General features: G+C 37.1%; 1 protein-coding gene across 1 annotated transcript in view; it reads left to right on the plus strand.

Moving 5' to 3' along the window:
* Nucleotides 1-19,201, plus strand: part of Carnmt1 (carnosine N-methyltransferase 1) — a 29,225-nt gene extending 10,024 nt beyond the window's left edge. Inside the window, exons 4-8 of the mRNA XM_051194071.1 lie at nucleotides 6,146-6,286; nucleotides 7,365-7,543; nucleotides 9,345-9,458; nucleotides 17,974-18,077; nucleotides 18,752-19,201. Of these exons, the coding sequence (XP_051050028.1) occupies nucleotides 6,146-6,286; nucleotides 7,365-7,543; nucleotides 9,345-9,458; nucleotides 17,974-18,077; nucleotides 18,752-18,853 (640 nt within the window). The 3' untranslated portion in view covers nucleotides 18,854-19,201. The remainder of the gene's footprint in view (nucleotides 1-6,145; nucleotides 6,287-7,364; nucleotides 7,544-9,344; nucleotides 9,459-17,973; nucleotides 18,078-18,751) is intronic.
* Nucleotides 19,202-20,020: the final 819 nt, after the last annotated feature.

Here is a 20,020-nt window from a genome sequence, read left to right on the forward strand (position 1 = left end):
CTACACTCTTGCCTAAGATTCTTTTTTTTTTTTTTTAATTAGAAACAATCTTATTTATCAATCCCAGTTCCCTCCCCTCCCATTCTCCCATGCCCCCAACCAACCCCCATCCCATCCCTCTTCTGCTTCATAGAAAGGACGAGGCCTTCTATGGGGGATCATCAAAGTCTGTCACACCATTTGGGGCAGGGCCTAAGCCTTCCCCTATGTGTCTTTGAGGAGTGGGCTCCCAATGTTCATTCGTACACTATGTATAAATGTTCCATTACCAGGGACCCCATAGACAGTCTAGGCCTCCTAACTGACACCCACATGCAAGAGATCTGGGTCAGTCCTATGCTGGTTTCCAAGATGTCTGTCTGGGGTCCATGAACTCCCCCTTGTTCAGGTCAGCTATTTCTGTGGGTTTTCCCAGCATGGTCTTAACCCCTTTGCTCATCACTCCTCCCTCCCACAACTGAATTTTAGGAATTCAGCTCTGTGCTTAGCTGTGGGTCTCTGCTTCTGTTTCCATCAGCTACTGGATGAAGGCTCTAGGATGGCATATAAGGTAGTCATCAATCTCATTACAGGGGAAGGGCATTTAAGATAGCCTCTCCCCTATTGCTTAGATTCTTAGTTGAGGTAAGTCATTCTAGTATATCTCTGGACATTTCCCTAGTGCCAGATTTCTCTTTAAACCTACAATGTCTCACTCTATTAAGGTATCTCTTTTCTTGCTCTCTATTCTTTCCACCTAATATTCTTATTAGTTCATGAAGGATTCTGTAGCTATTAGAACAATGAGCTAATCTCATATTAACTTTTTATAGTTTTTATAATTTCTTTAAGTTTACGAACCTTTATAAACATCATTACTTCTATAGGGATATTATTTGTTTTAATGTTTCTAGTTTTCTCTGAATGTCATCAGTGCTTTGGTCAATAAAGTATTAAATAATGGCTTCTTTAAAGGCTACGTGTCCCTGGAAATTCAAAGTATCTTTATTTCTGAAAGTAGATTTTAAAGTAAGGCTCTTTAAAATTTGAGTGTAACAAAGTTTGAAATTATGTCAATATAATTTCAATTATTTATAATTTTATTCAGACTCAGATTGTTGAATAATATATACTACTGTGTCTAATCACCCTTTCAATACTAGCCTACCTTTAAAAAAAAAAGAGCATGTTGTTGTTAAAGGGACTTAGTAAGCTTGCAAACTCACTATTGTTTTATAGTTACTTTTCTGCTATTACAGTGTTGACAGATTATAAGCAGGCAAATGGGTGAATTAACTAATTCTAGGTGGCTCTAGTAAATGACATTAATGGTAAAAGACAATTAGGGGTATTTTTCAGTAGATAAAAGATCTCAGAGTTCAGGGTTAAGAAGGATGTGAGTCTTCAGTCACTGCTCTCCAGTCACCCACCTTCCATCCCTGAAAATAACAAGGAATATTATAGACATAAAGATATACATACACACACTCTCAAAGTTTACGTGAAATATATGGATGGGGGGGATGCTTAATACGCCCAGTCTTAGACCTGATGGGAAAATTATGTATTTCCTTCTGTATTATTTTGTATTATTTTACTTAATTAGTTGCCTTATAGTAGATACAAACTTAAACAGTAAGGATATATGTATGTATGTATATATATGTATGTCACAGCTTTCGCATAAAATGTAAACCCCCAGAGCCAGGTGTAGGCATGGGTTCATGTACCTGTGTTCTTACACAGCTGAAGCGGGATGATTGTGCATTTGAGGCTAGCCCGTGTTGCACAGCAAAACCCTGTTTCAGAGAAAGAAAAGAACCTGGATGAGGCACATTAGTTATAGCCCTTCAGAGTTCAAGTTAGTTCTGGATAAAGCATTATCTCAGATGGTGCCACAGCAGGCATAAGAACTTGGCAGCCTTATTTCTACTTGAGCTGGATTGGACTCAGTTTAAACTGCCTTACCTACTGAGATTTCAGTGATGGCCGTTCTGAAATGTGTATAAAGATAGTATATTTAACAAATATGCATAGAACTACTTGGGTTTGATCATTAACATGTTTTATGTAAATATGTTTATTTTACCTGTTTGTTCATGTTTGGGAATAATGTGCTTGAATTTTAAGTACAAAATTTGAAGGCACAGATTCTGCAAGGGGTTTGTGTTGATGAGGAAATGCTTTCTGTATTTTGCCAAATGCCAGATCACTGGTCTCTGCTTTGGTTTTACCCTAAGGTGGTTTTCTATGCTGCTATTGTGAACAGTTGCACATTGAAGTTAACAAACAGTATTCTTTGTTTTGTTTTATTTTCATTTAAAATCCAAGCTTAGCTAAGCGTTGGTGGTGCATGACTTTAAACTGAATTGGAGTGCAGCATGGTCTACAAAGCGAGTTCCAGAATAGCCAAGGCTACACAGAGAAACCCTATCTCAAAAAAGCAAAGCAAAAAAAAAAAAACCAAAAATCCATGCTTAGCTGAACTGTTTTCTTAAATATGAGCACAAGGACAGAGTAATGCTATACTTTGGTAGCGTAGTGTATATTGAAATTTTCACCCAAACAAACAACAGAGAAAAACAACAAAACAGATGTCCAGTTTCTGCAAGTGTCTGCTGCTGGTTCAGTGCTATAAAGAACATATATGTGAGCCTGTCTTAAACGCTCAGTTAAGTTGTTTTAAGATCTTAACTCAGTAGCCTATTTTAAGACAATTTGGGGTAATGTTACGGATATGTCACTGTACTCTAAGAAGACACTGATTGACAGGCAGACTTGGTGAAAATTTATTTTTCTCATAGTTTTTAGGAAAAATACTCAGTTTTAAGAAACCTTTTTCTATTTATATTAAAATCAAGACTTTAATTATATTTATGAAGGGATCTGTTAGCTTAAGGGAATCCCTTTTAAAAGAGAAGATGGAGGAGTGTGGAGTGCCAGATGCGATTGTCTAGGGTGAAGAGCATTGTCTCTTATTCTGAAAGCCTTCTTGACTGAAAACAGGAATGTGTTCATTTAAATCAGAATCTCAGATTTCATAATTCTAGAATAATATCTCAGTGGTATAATTCAAAAAGAGGGCATACATTGGCATAAAAGGAACATAATGTAATCTCACAAGAAAATTCAAGTCTGAAAGCTGTGTTAAGCCATTTTTCATATAATGTATTGCAAACCCTGATAATTAGGAAGCAGTGAAGCTGTGGAGAAACAAACATGTTTCTTGTGAAAGAAAAATTAGTAAATATTTTATGGAGGATATTTTTTTTTGGTGGTGTTCGTCAAAATCTTAGAGTCCAGTTTTGTTGAATCTAATTTACAGACTTACTTGTGTATGTGGAAATTATTCTAATATTATAATACCAAAACATTAGAAGTAATGTAGATGCCTGTAGTTGGGTTATCTATTCATTTTAGTTTTTCTTGACAGGGTTTCTCTGTGTAGCCCTGGCTGTTCTGGTCCTGGCATAATGTTTTAGTGGTTTATTTGTATAGACCACTGTTTAGAACTTATGAGCATATGTAGACTGTAAATATAAGGTCCATATGTAATTTTAAGTGCTTTGAAGAAAAGTAAACTAGCAGACACAGATGATGTTAAACTAAATTCCCAGAATATTTCTACCACCAGGGGTCAGCCAAGTGTCACTGTTTTGATACCACAAAACAAGTATAGTGTGTTAGTTTGCAATTTGTAAAGCAAAGGTACAGTTAGTTACTTAAATTTCTGTCAAGAATGTTTACTGTTGGGAAGACAGTCTAGTCTGCCTGTGTCTGTCTGGTTTTGTCCTCATTGGCCCACCTCTTCTTCACTCCTGTCTTAAATGAGCTGCTGAGACTTTTCTCATGTGTTTTAGGGGTCATATTTATAGTAAATGCATCTTGCTTACTTGGTCAGCTTGCTGCTTTTTTTTTTTTTTTTTTTTTTTTTTTTTTTGCTGAGAATCTCAAGCAGGATACATTTGATTATTTTATTTCTCTTCTCCATGAAAATAAATGCTTGAGACTTCTTAAAGATTGATATCAGCAGGTATACCTTTGGGGGAAACATCTAGTTACTATTACACATTTAGGAAAGCATTCTTGCCATCTCCCCCATTACTTGTTTGGTTTTTGATCAATCATATTTTTATTCTACTGAATTGTTTTAAGGCCCTTTGAAAATACCTGTTTGTCATAATACAAACATTTTGAAGATCTGTAGTAGTCTCTGCTAACTTGATGTATTCTGTATTTTGTGTCTTGGTGCCTTTTAATAGCAGTATATCAGGTTACCTCTTGGCACAAAGTACGTGGTTCTGGTTAGAGAAATTTTGATAAAAGCAACCATAAAGTTAATCTTCTATAAGTTACTAAATTGTTCTTGTTGGGTTTTTTTTATTTTGTTTCTTTAAAGACAAAATTTTCATTGTGTAGCCCTAGCCGGCCTGGAACTCACTCACTATGTATGTAGTCAAGGGTGGCCTCAAATTCACAATGATCCACCTGCTTCGATCTCCTGGGATTGAAGATGTACGTGTGTATGTGGGTACACATGCTTGTGGAGGCCGGAACTAACATTGGTGTCTTCCTCAATTGTTCATCGTCTTATTTTTTTAAATAGGGTCTCTCACTGAACCTGAAGCTCACTAATTCAGCTAGACAGCCTGGCCAACAATCCCTGGGGATCCTCATGTCTTTGCCTTCCTGGTGCTGGGATTGCCTGGCTCAGGCTTGCATGGCAAGCACTTTAATGACTGGGTCATTTCCCTGGCCCCAAGTTTCTTTTCTTGTTTGCTTTTAAATGGAATATGCTAAGATTCCCTATAGAATAAAATGCTAGTAAAAATACCCCATATTTCTTTGTGAGTGCAAGACCCCAGGGAACAGTAGCTTATAAGATTTGAATGGTTTGAAATAGAATTAGATTTGTGAAATGTTAACAGTTAAATTCCTTTTTTTATAGAAATGTTACCAACTGGTCACACACAGTTTCCTTTTGTTTCCTATACAAATGTGAACCCCCCCCCAATTAAAGAAAAGTTATATGTGTGTGTGCATGCATGTCTTCATGTGTATACCAGTGCATGCACATGATGGTACATGTGGAGTTCAGGGGATAGTCCAAAAGGGTTTGTTCTCTCTGGTTTATCAGCCTTAGTCACAGCTGCTTTTACCACTGAGTGATCTTGCTGACCCTATAGTTTGATTTGCCAGGGTTCCCGAGAAAAGTTCCCTGTCCCCTACTTCTTATTTTCCTAAAGTGTATTGCAATTTGAAAGTAGACTAGCAGAACTTAGAGAAGAGGAACATGTAGCGTATTTGTGATGGGATAAATAGGTCCTCTGGTTTGGCGCGGTGTATTTGTGATGAATGCTTGACCAGAAGTACTTGAAGGGGAACTGTGGCAGGAAGGTCATGAGTTTGAGGCCAGTCTGGGCTACTTAATGAAACCCTTTGGAAAAGAAGGCAGTTGCCCATTTTCTCCAAGAGAATTAATATTTGTCCCTCTACTCCTTCCTCTGTCTTTTGAGAGAGGTAGGGACAGGAGAAACAGAGTCCTATTTTGTCTCCCAAGCTACTGTGGAATTTACATTGAGGACCAGGCTAGTCTCAAACTCAATGGTAGTCCTGTGAGCCTCCCAGTCCTGGAATTACAGGTATGAACTACTGTGTCCAGAACTTTGGCCCTTTCCTTTCTGGATCCAAGATCTATAAAATTTTAGAGATAGATTTTACCCATTAAAATCTAAATATGGTTCATTTGGTTCTGTAAATCATTTCGCTGTATGAGCTAAGAAGTAAAGTGTTTTCTTCCTCATAATGAAGTAATTGTTCAAACGTCCCATATGTAATTCGGGGATCATTGGGATTATTTATCTTCCCAGAAATAAGAATAACTGTAAGTCTTTAGATACAATGTGATTCCATTTTTTTTTTCCTGAAAAGTATTTTTTTGGGGGGGAATAAAACCCTCACTTGATAATGTGATGATTCCTTCTATCTCTTATTTTTATTGATATTTGGAAATATTTCAGTTTAAGAAGTTAAGAGTCTGAGTAAGCTTATTCTTATTGAATAATTCAGTAAATTTTTGGTTGTTAATATGGATTTTATCTTTTTTTAATTTTTTTTTTTTTTTCCTCTTTGAGGGGCTGGATATAATTGCCTTGTTTCATTTCAGGGATCCTTCTAAAGTAAATATTCTGGTACCTGGTGCTGGACTAGGAAGATTGGCCTGGGAAATAGCTATGCTAGGTTATGCTTGTCAAGGAAATGAATGGAGTTTTTTTATGCTCTTTTCTTCCAACTTTGTACTCAACAGGTATTTAATTTACTTTTTGCTGGAAATAGTAACTTCTCAAAATCAAATTGCTTTACCTGTTTTTGACCAATTCTGAATTAGAAGAAAAGTATATAGTACTTGACTGATATAGATCATGTTTACATTACACTCATAATGTTTATATTGATTGCTACTGTAGCCAGTGTTAATTACCTAGCATGTTGACACAGGGCAAGCAAACAACTGTTTAGAAAGTAATTGGGCATTCCATAAAACTAAAACAATTTCTCTATAGATTGGTTAGTGTTAATTATGATTTTCTCATTGTTTTTTAAGCTTTTTCACCTTTTGTTTCTTGATGAAGAGTTTATGGTAACATTTTTAACTGTTTTCACTAACTGACTTTGCAGTAAGTGGCCACACATGTTCACATAACTGATTTTGAATGAGGTCTGAGAAGTTCTGTGTCTTCTACCAGAAGGTAGTAGAAAAGAGTTACTATTTTTAAGTCAGAAGTTACAGTGTGTTAGAGACAAAGAATTAGCTGCCTGTTTCAATAGCACATTATTGGTAACTTACTGAGTTCTTCAATGCAAGGCTGTGTTATTGGTGGCAGTATGAGTTGCTGGTGATATGGGGGAAGAAGAAGATTACATATAAAATGGTAAAAATAGATACCAAGACTAGTTTCCTTGTTTTTACTGGTTTGATGTTCAGGAATACATTTTTGCTGGGTGTGGTGGCACAGGCCTCTAATTTCAGCTTTTGTGGGGTAAAAACAGGAGGATCAAAAATTCAGTGTCATCTTTAGTACACAGTGACTTCAAGACCAGGCTGGGCTACATAAGACCCTTTCTCAAAAACCAACAAATGTTTAATATTTTTTAATAAATTCGAATGAATAACACATGAGAATCTCTGATTTCTTTCTTTTAATCCATGGTTGGTCATCTACATGTATACACAGGTTCAGATAACCGAGTGAAGTTTAGATTAACACTTTTCAAGTCTAATAAGTTAATAAAACTTTCTACCAATAGATACTTTAGTGTTTAAAGTAGATTCTTTTTTGGTAAAATGTATAGTTAACATTGAACCTTATGTTCATATTTTACAGATGTTCTGAAATAAACAAATATCAACTTTATCCCTGGATCCATCAGTTTAGCAATAATCGGAGGTCAGCTGATCAGATTCGACCCATTTTTTTCCCTGATGTTGACCCCCACAGCCTTCCTCCAGGTTCTAACTTTTCAATGACAGCAGGAGACTTTCAGGAGATTTACTCAGAATGCAGTAAGTTCAAAGCAAGTATTTAAAACTTATCTGCTACTCAAAATGGTGACCCAGTGTTATAACTGTTTTGATGACAGAATAGAAGATGTGCAATGTCGGGGACATTATAGAGTATTTTTAAGGTAGGGAAAAAGGCAGCAACAGGAAATAGATGCACATTCAAGAGATGTTGACTCTGTTAATAAAAAACAATTTTTAAAGCATCCAAATGATGTGTACTTACTGCAGTAAGATGGAAATAAAAATAGCAGTAATGGAGCTCTCAGCAAAGAGACTGTGACTTGATGGACCCAGACCAATAGTTATTCGAGGTACAAAGACACAAAAGAATAAGGTCATCGGGGACTACGGCAGGGTTAGAAATTTTATGGGAGCTATGTCCTAAAAAGTAGGTTAGCTTCAGTTGTAGAAGACTCAGTTGTCTCAGGTTGGAAGTTCAATTTCAGTCTGGCAGATTATGGATGATATTGGAGGAAGGCAGTCATGGAAAGGGGAGCTTGTGAACTGACAGGAGCAGGAAGAAGGAAAACAGTTCTGAGCAGCAGCAAGAGCATTCTTTCAACAAATCTGTTTGCCACCTGAAGTGATGAGTACATTCTAGACATTCAAAAAAACAACAGTTCGCAGGACAAAGTCCCTAGCCACAGGACATGTAGTACTCTGGAAGGGACTGAGAGACCCTAAGGTACAGTATTGTTTGGAATAAAATAGAAACTAAGAAGGAAATTGTCGCTTGCATGTTTAGGAATAGCAAGGGGGTTAGGGCAGCACTTGGCTGTGTTTAGCAAGGTTAGGGTGGGGAAGAGGGCAGAGGGGTTGGTTAGGCCAATTCAAAGCAATAAATTGAGTTGTACTCTGAGGGGTAGAAAGCCTCAAGAAGACGATGGCTTAGAGCACTGAAAGATTTTGTGTATCTAATTTCCTAAAACAGATTTTTATTTTCCTAAATTCTGAGATTGGGACAACCTGCATTCTGAAGTTAGAAAAGAACACAGGTTAAGCTGTTAGGTAAATGTTAAGGAACAAGATCTCAGAATAGTGAAATAGTGGAAAGCATCACGATGCAACTAAGAATAATTTTCCTCTGACTGGGACTGGAAGAGGACTCAGATGATCTCTTAGGCAGGGCATTTTTACCACATCAGAATTAGAATAGACACTACATCTTGAATCTGGTCCCTACCTCTGCGTGGCTTGGAATAGCTTCCAAAAGCTAAACAGTGTTCTTGTTGGGGGCCCACCTTTCCCTGTGTCTTCCCCAACCATCTTCTCCCTAATGATTATCAAGTCATGGAAGGTATTTGGGTATTTTGATGTCATCATTACTCAAAATGGCAAGAAAGGCCTACTTCTAAAACCTGCCAGAATCAGGGATTAGCACTGGTTTAAATCAGAACTTAGAATTTAAGGTGACTGTTAATTTTAACAGATTTTAGATGAGAGCTAGAGTAGCCCAGTCACAGAGCACTTCCCTAGCTTAAGACCATAGGTTTAGTTACAAGTATCACAGAAGTAGACATAGTGGGACTAAAGGCTATCAGTTGAGTAGGTGCTAAGCAACTCTTTAGCTCATTTGGTAATATGTAGTGATGTGTTAATAACAAATGATTTCCAAACCAATTACTGTATCTGCTGTGCTATAATCATCTGGATTATAGTGTTTATCATTATAGTACAGTGTCTATATACCTTCAGGTAAATGAAATAATAATACTTTGAAATAGTTGACAAGCTTAAAGGGTGAAAGAAAAAAAAACATAAACAAAATAACAGATGCAGTGGTCTGATTTCTTTTGATTAGATACCTGGGACTGTATTGCCACCTGTTTCTTCATAGACACAGCTCACAATGTAATTGATTATATCGATACAATATGGAGAATACTCAAGCCAGGTGGAATTTGGATAAACCTTGGTAAGTGCTTTAATGTTCATTAACATTTTATACATCTGTCTTAGGATTAGAGTTCTCTTCCATTTGGTAGTGGCACAGTACCAGATGCTCATGAACATTATAATTTTGTTGTATTTTCTGTTAGACTACATCCGAGCAGGTGATACCTCCTGCAAGCTGTGGCAGTCCAAGCATTGGGATGACCCTCTTAGGTCAGCCGCATGGGTCTTCACTTGAGCATATACTAAGTTTAATCCGCTGATTCAGTACTCAGTCCCTTGTACTCTTCCCCACTCCATGTAGGTGGTGGCATTTCATTCTCTCAAGAGAGTGTTTCAGAGACTGAAGCAGCAAGCATGGGGCCTACATGGGTCTGCACCAGGTCCTTTGGTGCTTAGCTTGATGTTCTTATAGGACTCTTCACAGGGGGGAGCATATCTGACTCTTCTGCATGCTCTGGAGACTTTCTTCCTCCTATTAGGTTTTTTTTTGTCCAGCCTTGATAAGAGAGCTTTGACCTTGTCTTATTGTATCTTGTTTTGTCCTGTCTGACTGGCATCTCTCGGAGACCTGCTCTTCTCTGAAGAGGGAATGGAGGGGGAGTGGGTCTGGGAGAGAGTGGCTGTGTGGGAAGCTAGAAAGAATGGAGGGCGGGGAAACTGGTTGGGATGTATTATGTATGGGAGTAGAATCTATTTTCAAAAAAAAAAAGTTCATACACATAGAAGAGGAGAATGTTTTTAATGTTTTTAATCTTTAGAAGAAGGATTTTACCTCCACCATGGAATTCTCCTCCCTAGTAGATGAGATCATGTTTCTAAGTACCATGAGTTTAAGAAGTAATAGAAATACAATTTCATATATGCAAGAAACCCTGGTACTTTGAGCCTATTGCTTGATAATAGACATAAAATTATGAGTATGACTTTTTTTCTTTATCGAGAATCTAAAGGGAATTGCTTATTTTCTCCTTTTAAAGATAGAGGGAGTATGGTGAAATGTCCATTTAAGTGAACCTCTCTCCCGTAAGTGTGATGTGTTCCCTATGTTCAGAAAATTAACCACTTTGAATATGAGACTTTCATGATGAAGACTCTACCACAGAAAAGGACAGATACAGAAAGACAGAGTTTATTGCTGAGGTTCTGCAAAATGTACTATATAATGATATTATTTTTTACTAGAAATTTTTTTTTTTCCCATCAGGACCAAGGCTAAAAGTAGTAAATCTTCCCACCCAGGACCACCAGCTCAGGGATGGCACCATACACAATGGGCTGGTTCCTCCTCCATCAATCATTAATTAAGAAAATGCCCTATAGCGGTGATTCTCAACCTTCTTAATGCTGCGGCCCTTTAATACAGCTCTTCATGTGTGGTGGCCCCCAGTCATAAAATGATTTTTGTTGCTACTTCATAACTCTACTTCACTATTCAACAGTGTCTCAGGTCCTAAGACCTTCAGAAAAAATGTTTGCCCATGGTCATGAACCACAGCTTGAGAACCAGTGTTCTATAGGCTTGCATGCACTGGATCTCATGGAGACATTTTCTCAGTTGAGGCTCCATCCTTTCTGGTGATTATGGCCTGTGTCAAGCTGACATAAAATTAGCTAGCATAGCTACTTTCTTGATGCCATATGTTTACCTGACTCTTTGGTAAGGTTGTTGGGGCTGGAGAGGAAGGAGCCAGAGGATAAAAGAAATGGACCAGGTGTTTTACATGAAGAGACTAATTAGGTCAGGTCCTGACCCCATTTTTATGCTCTTATTAACTGTAGTTGTTTCCTGTTTCCTGATAGACCCTACCTTCAAATGCAGCTGAACTCAACACTAAGGCTGTCATATACCAGCTGGAAAGGGGAGACATGGGTCCCAGACATTCAGTCTGTATCATCTTCAGACACTGGAAAATGTTCCTTAGCAAGGCAGAATTGTTCCCAGTTTAGAACCATTGCTATAACTTCATCATTGCTTCCCTGGAGTAAGATTAATTTAGTAATCCTCCATATTCCTTTTTCCTCCCCACCCCCAAAACAGGGTTACTTTTTTTAAAATTAATTTTTAATTATATTAAAGGCAAACTTATTTTATATACCAATCCCAGTTCCCTCTCCCTCCTGTCCTCCCATTCCCCTCGCCAGTGCCCCATGCCACCCCCCCCATCCACTCCTCAGGAAGGGTGAGGCCTCTTATGGGGGGATCATCAAAGTCTGTCTCATCATTTGGGGCAGAGCATAGGCCCTCCCCCAGGATTACCTTTTCAACATGCAAGTCTGTGCCTGGCAGTCTCCTTATACAGAATTATAAAGCTTTTTTTGATAATTTCTACTCTTTAGGGTTATATGCAATGCCTTTAGTGATCTGAATTCTCAGGGCTTTGCGTCTTCCCCTGTACCTGCCCCTTCCCCTTCATGTTGTAGTTGTATGACAGTAAGGCTCTAATGCCTCCTAGTCACTGAATATAGATCCTGACAAATAGTGGGTCCTTACTGACTGCTATGTTTATGGATGAATGTATTAAAGATTTGAAAGAAGGAATAAAGTCAGACAGGGAAATTGGCTGCCTAGAGACATGAAACAGTGGCATTTATACTACTAAATAGACATCCCTATGGTTTTGATATCAGCTCATGGATCTAGAGACTTAGTTTTCTTGTACCAGCCCCCTTGGAAGTAGGTTTTACTGTATGATTATTGAGACTAGAATCAATATTTTCATATGTAAGATTGCAGCTGCCAACAATCTTCTCATTCTGACATTGAAGCAAAATTAGTGACCAACTCCCTAAATTGTATCAAGTCAGAATTGTAAGGATTTGTAACTTATAAAACCCTTAAAGGAAAAGTTAAGACAATTTCTATAACCCTCCTCAGGTTAGGGAAAGCCAATGAGCTGTTACTGTAACTGTTAAGTCTATGTTAAATGTAGCCCTTTTCCAGTTTTTCTGGCCCTATCAGCTATGAATGCTTTGTGTTTTTTTTTTTTTTTTTAAGGGCAAGGGGAAAAATATGAATAAGTGATATGGGGAGTATATGTGGCCCACAAAGCCTTAAGTATTTGCTAATATTATATATTTGTTAAATTATATTTTCCGTCAGAAGAAAATAATTAGATGAGGACTAACACTAAAAGTCAGTTAATGAACAGGTATGCCCAACACATTTTAGACTGGACTTGTCTCCTAACAGCAGGAAATAGATAAGTAGTTTAAGACTTCCATAGTAAGCATATTCCTTAGAAATAATGAATAAAGCTTAAGACGCTACACCACACTTGTAATACTTTATACTGTGCATCAAGGAAAGCCTGTAAGGAGATAGAATATATTTTCTACTGAGAGTCAGTAAATGGATTAGAAATGGTTTTATTTTCTTTTGATGATGTTTCATGTTGCTTGAACTGTCTATTATGAGCTTACTCTATATTTTATGATTAAGGGAAATGCATCTTTGTCCTTTTAATATGAAGAGAGCTGATAATTGGAGAGAAAAAAAAAAACAAACAAAAACTGGCAACTGTTGTTTGGGTTTCTGTAACTGCAGTTACCCCCTTTCATGAATATTGCATAGCCAGAGGCCTACAGTGTAGTGCTTTATGTGTCAGGGTTCCATTATCTCACATGATGCTTTTCAGACTCACGAAGGTTGCCACATAACCAATGTTGTTTCCTTTTATTGCTGAGTGATATTTCACTGGATGGATAGGTGACATTTTATTTATCAGTTCTCAATGGATGGACATTTGATTTTGTTTTCCAGACTCTGCTGGTTAGGAATAAAGTTGCTATCAACACTTGGCACAGAATCTTAAGTTTGGCTATAAAATTTCATTTCACGGGCCAGGCAGTGGTGCCACATACCCGTTAATCCCAGCACCTGGGAGGCAGAGGCAGGTGGATTTCTGAGAGTTTGAGGCCAGCCTTGAAACCCTGTCTTAAAAAACAAAAACAAAACAAAACAAACAAATTTCATTTCTCTTGGTTTAGTACCTAGCAAATAAATTTATGGTGAGGGTAGCAAATTTTGCCAGAAACTACTAACCTGTTTTCCAGAGTAATAGTTCCAATTCCTTCTCATGCAGTTGTGAGTGAAAAATCTATGCAGATCTTTCCTAACTTGAAAGTCTAAATTGCTTAAAAATCTAAAATGTTCATATGCCAGGTGGCAAAGTTCATACATGATCTCATCTGACAGATCACAGGCAGCATGTACTAAAAGTATTGTACAAAATTAGTTTTAGTCCTTGGTTGTTCAGTACTGTCCAGAGAACTATCAGGCTATGCAATTAAGTATATGTGAAGCAAACTAGTTTTGTGGTTGGACTCAGTCCTCTCCTCTACCTCCTTTTGTATATGTAAGTATTCTAAAGTCTAAAACATCTGTATTCAAGTACTTTGGATAAGGGACCTCCATCTGTAACTCTTGGCAGGTTGAAACAAGTCAGTAAAAATATTTGTTGTCTCAAGAAGTATTTTTGTGTAAGGGAAGATCTGAGATATGCGGAGATATCTGTCAAAGCACAATTTATAACAAAAGACTACAAAATGTATTCACACCAGTTACTGTCCTTAACTGGTAATGTTATAAACTCTTAAGTTATATAATCAGCATTTACTGGTCATTTTGGTAGACTTAAATTTAAAGATATCTTCTTTGGGCTGGTGAGATGGTTATATGGGTGGGAATGTTTGCTATGCAAGCATGAAGACCTGAATTTAAATCCTACCACCCACATACAAAGCCAGGTATTCAGTTAGAGACACAGCTTAGATGTTAAGAGTGCTTGCTACTCTTTTGGTAGGCTGGGTTCGGTTCCCAGCCCCAGGATTCATGGTTTATAACAGCCTGTATTTCAATCACTGGGTGAATCTGATGCCTTCTTTAGGCCTCTACAGGTATCTGCAGAAACGTGGCATGCACTCAACAAAGACACAACATAAATAAAATAAGGCTTATAAAATGAAAAGTCAGCTGTTGCCATGAGCAACCCTAAAACCCCAGCACTGTGAGAGACGGAGATAAGAGGATCCCTGGGGCTTACTGGCCACTACCGTAGATGGTTCCAGGTTCAGTGAGAGACCGTATCTTGAAGAAATAATGTAGAGAACGATAGAGAAGGATATCCATTGTCATCCTCCGACTTTGGTGTGCACACTGTTCATATGTACCACAATCATCTGTGTCATATTGCTTGATGCTTTGTTTGCAAATTAAGAATACTGATACTCACCTGAAGGTAGTGTGTGATATAACACTGCAGTAAATGAGTTTTTAAGGAAGGATGTTGTACTGTGAATGGCTTATTTTAGTTTATATATATAGTCAATCATGCAGGGAAGCCAAGGCAGGCAGGAGTTTGAAGCAGAAACAACAAAGGAATTCTACTTCCTGGTTGCTTTCTCTGGCTTGCTCATCTACTTTCCTTACACACCCTGGGCCCAAATGTCTAAGGATGATACTTCCCACAGTGGATGAGGATCTTTTACAAAATTAACAACCATAACATGACTCATTAACATACTCACAGGTCAGTCTTAAGGAGCCAACTCTTCCCAGGTGCATCAAGTTGACAAACAAGATTAGCCTTTGCAATAATGATCAGGCTGGACTTAACAGATTTCATCATAATTTTGAAGCATAGCTAAAGTTTGAGTTTGAGGGATAGGGCTTTATAGACTTTTGAGAACAAACAAGGGAGTGGAAAGACAATACAATGACTTATGGGGGGGGGGTTATACCTCCAAAACTGTATTTTCAGATGTACTTAAAACAATAGAGCAAGGAAGGTTGTAGAGATGGCTCAGTGGTTAAGAGAATTTACTGCTCTTGCAGAGAACCCAGGTTTAGGCCCAGTACCCACATGGTAGTGGCTCACTCACAACCTTCTACCTCCAGTTTAAGAGGTCCTGGTGCCATCTTCTGGCCTCTACATGGTACATATACATGCTCACAGGCTAAACATCCATGCACATAAAGATAAACATTTAAAAGGAAGTGAAATACAAGCATAAAATAAGCTTCAAAGGCTATAAAGATTGCTGTGAAGCTTTGCACTCTAAAAAGGCTTTGATACAGTTTAGAACTGAACAGATGGCCAGAAATTGTCTCAGTTAAGAGTAGGTTTTTAAAGAAGAACCACTGTTATTTTGAAAAGTGTGCTAACATTAATTATATGCATGGACAGTTATTCTGGTGGTTTAGGTAGGATAAAAAATAGAAGTGAGGGGGAGGGCAGCATGACTAAATTCTTAGCATCTGAGAGGCTGAGGTGGGAGGATCTGGTGTTCAAGGCCTCCTGGGCTACATTGAAAAACCCTACCTTGTAGACTAAGTTTCTGTTCCACCAAGTTCCAAAGCCCTTTAGTCCCAAATAAATACACAGAGGCTTATATTAATTATAAACTGTTAGACCAATGGCTTAGGCTTCTTACTGGCTAGTCTCTCTTAATTATTAACCCATAACTATTAATCTATGTATTTCTACATGGTCTTATCTTAACTGGAGAATGTCTGGACCTGTTTGTTATTCCTTCGGCAGCTACATGGTGTCTCTCTGGCAGCTCTTTATATGCTCTCCACAGAATTCTCTTGGTCTGGTAGCCCCGCCTATACTTCCTGCCTGGCTACCGGCCAATCAGTATTTTATTCATCAACCAATAAGAGAAACATATACAGAAGGACATTCCCCCATCATCTCCTCTTTTCTGTCTAAATAAAAAGGAAGGTTTGAACTTTAGCATAGTAAATTATATATAACAAAACAGTTATCAAGTAAGAACTATAGTTAACAATATTTAGCCCAGTAACATTTGGCAAAATTTAAAGAAAATATTCTGTCATCTATCCTATGTTTGTGAGTTTAAAATTGTATATGTAACTTCTTTTATCGTAACTAAGAAAAACCATAACCATAACTATCTTCAATTCCATCAAAGACCTCAGAAAGATAATATATGAATTCTGGAATTAACAGAGACATCTTGTCAGTCACCCAAAGTTCCTCTGTAATGTGGAGGCATCCATCTTCAGCCTATAAGCCTAGAGTGTCCAGCAAGACTGCTCATTAAGACAGAAAATTTGAAACTGCCCTGCCTGTATTGGCAGTTTGTTAGTCATTTTTCTCTGTGTCCTGTAGAATGTCTGGCAGACTCTTCCATGAAGCAGGAACACTGAAGGACTGTCCCATCTTGTTTTGTCTAGTTCAGAAGGCTCTTTCCTGTGGGTCTTGCATGTCCTGTTTATACAGCATACAGTCAGACAATCCAGGCAAGAGCAGTTTCTTCCCCTAATGGCTAGTCTTGCCATGTCAAAGGCTGTCAGATATGCTAGGCCTATAGGCTGAAGATGGATGCCCCAACTTGCTGAGCAGTCTTGGGTGATTGTCCAGGCAATCAGCTGTTTCTGTCATTACTCACAGTTTTTGGAAGTCGCTTGCTCACACTTTTGTTTATTCAGTTAATGTTATTGCTTTCTTGATCTTTGAGGGAGTTGAAGGGTAAATAGTATAGTTACATCTTTCCCTGTTTACCTTGTTTACCAGAATCAGTAAAGAAATTCAGTATAGATGTGTTAAGTGTAATAGGCTTGAAAGACATTAAAAGATAATTTGATAATGCAAATTAAAATAGAAAGTAAATTAGGTACAAGACTTTGAACTCATCAAGGAAGAATAGAGAATGGAGTATTTTCTTGGAATTTGTCATATGCTAATGGACTGGATATTGTTAATGTACTTATATATTGCATATAGTAACTGTACTTATTGTATATAGTTTTTCTTATGTGAGTTATAACCTTTTTTAATTTTTAGACAAAAATGGGGCTATGTGGTGATATCTTGCATGTATAAATAAAGCCTGTCTGAGGGTCAGAGAATGGAGCTTGCCATTAGCTAACTAAAGAGGTCTTGAGGTCTGTATAGACAGACAGGAAGTGAAGTAGGTGGGCAGAAACAGGATATAAGCAGGGAGAAACAGGGAATAGCTCTCTTGTCTGCTGAGAGTATAGAAGTAAGGTGTGATGTGGCTTGCTCCTTCTCTCTGATCTCTCAGTATTTCCCTCTATGTCTGACTCTGGGTTTTTATTATCTGAGCCAATTAAGAGCTCTGTTTACACTACCTGGAAACTAAAGGAGAAATAAGAGTTTACCCACAGGATGGCAAAGCCTCTTAGCAGAAACTGACTCACTTGTTACTTTTATCTCCCTAGCTTTTTTTTTTTTTTTTTTTTTTTTTTTCAATCTCAGTATGTTGTCTGAGGAGTGTAAATGGAGCAGTATGTAGGATTTATGATGAACTCAATCAAAGGTAAAGGCAAGACTATATAGAGTAATCTGTGGATACAATTGTGACATGGGGTTTTCTTAACTGAAACTGATGGGTTTGTGTTTCACAAGTATGAATAATTGTTTTCAGCAAATGTAGTGGATCTTTTCATTTTTACCTTATTTCCTACTCATCTGTAATTCAGTGTACAAAGCTATTAGTACATGCTTATGTTCATGTAACTCATTCATAGTATCTTCATACCATAGGTCCTTTACTGTACCATTTTGAAAATCTGGCAAATGAACTTTCTATAGAATTGAGCTATGAGGATATTAAAAATGTTGTTCTGCAGTATGGATTCCAACTGGAGGTAAGAAAGAGTACCAAAGTTGAACTTGAAAGCCTTTAAACAGGGAAGTAGGCATTATAGCAGTTATTAACATCTTCACTTCTCTATTTCTCAGCCAGATAGAAGAGCTATTGTTTCTTAATTGTAAAGATTTACGACAGTATTTATGTAAAGGGAAAACTACAATTCCTGTTGAAATAGACTTTCAGTAAATGGTAGCTGATAATGAATGGCCTGGGTAATTTTTCACTGACAGGTATCAAAAATAGGCTCTGAGAAGGTGGGTAATGAGAAGGCAGTTCTTTGTATCTTACTTCCTACTTCCTGTCTTTCTCCTCTCCCCCACCTCTGTATTAAATAAGATTTTATGGTACTTTGGCTGTTGAGTTGGTTATTTACTTATTTAGGACTATTATACTCTTTACAAAAATGGATTTATTCTTAAGAATAAAGAGAAGCAATACATTTATAGCATTTTGTAATTAAGATTGCATGAATTTTAATCCATTTTTAACCACATTAGTAGTATGATACTGAACTTACATGACCTGTTAATGTTGTGAGATTATGGATGCTATCAGTCTTATGGGGAGTATTGTTTACATACAATTATGGTAGCACCCACTACTAACTTCTTATTATTTGTGAATAGTGTTGCCATCATGATCTTATTATGATTTTTGTTTGTATTACAGGTGGAAAAAGAATCTGTATTGTCAACATATACTGTGAATGATCTCTCAATGATGAAATACTACTATGAATGTGTTTTGTTTGTGGTCCGGAAGCCACAGTAATGGTCTTAAGTGATATTACCCAGAAAAAAAGTTTAATATGAACAAATGCTGAAATAAACAACTCACAGTCAACTATCAGTGACAACAGGACACAACCTCAAATCAGTGGTGCCTTCTTATTCCTAACAAAATTTAGAAATAGCGTCTATTTTCTTAATAATATCTATTGGTTTTTTTTTTTTCAGAAATATACTATATGATGCAGATTTATACTGCACAAGAAAAATAATGGAGAAAATATCTCCCATGCAGGTATATAATGGAGGAAATATCTTCAAGTACTTTTTTCTTTGAAGCCCAAAATTGTCTTTCTTTAAGAAAATAAACCTAAACTCCCATCTTCATGAAGCTGTTGCAAGTCTGCCATATTAATGACCAATAGTACTAAAGTCCACTCTAATCTCCTGTTGAGCTTTTCCGTTGCCTGTATTACTTTTAGAAGAGCCTAAGGATCCTCTCACATTCAGCATCTGGAAATGGAGCTTTGTTTACATTGGACCTAAATAATCTATACTTAAAAAAGAAATTTGAAACTGTCCTTTCATTATTCAAATTTGGTTGTTTTTTTCTTAGCTCACCTGAATTTAGAAAGGCATCAAATGTGTCTTCTATAGAATACTAATTCAGTTGTATCACAGGTGAAGAGTTAATGAAATACATCAACAGAGAACTTCAGTCTTTGTCCATGCTAAAATGAATCTTCTATTAACTCCTGGATTCTTTTGAAATCTATAAGATAAAAACATTCAGAAGCTCAAAAGTTTTTTTTTTTTTTTTTTTTTTTAAATCAGTGTTAAGTAACTGAAAAAATAAGAATAAAAACTGCCCATCTGGAACACATAACTTCAAATTAGAAATGAGTTATAAAGTTTGTCAGTGTAATGTTTACAATGATGTCATTTATTAAATATGTGGCTTATGAAAGCAAGCACTTTTTTAGTTAAATTGTATTTTACTAAAAACTGTCATGATAGAATTAATGTGAGAAGTTTTGAGTATGAAATTCAGGGATAAGGTAATACCCATGGTCTGTGTCTTCAATATCCTAGACAGCTGCCATTCGTGGAATTTCGGATTAATCCCAGTTTTGTCCAATATGTTTGGAGTTTAAACAGTCTGCATGCTGCTTTGATTTTCTACCTCTAAGGAGGCCTGTCTTGGGGGGTA

This window comes from Phodopus roborovskii, unplaced genomic scaffold (genome assembly GCF_943737965.1).
Source record: "Phodopus roborovskii unplaced genomic scaffold, PHOROB, whole genome shotgun sequence".
In the NCBI taxonomy this organism is placed as follows: domain Eukaryota; kingdom Metazoa; phylum Chordata; class Mammalia; order Rodentia; family Cricetidae; genus Phodopus; species Phodopus roborovskii.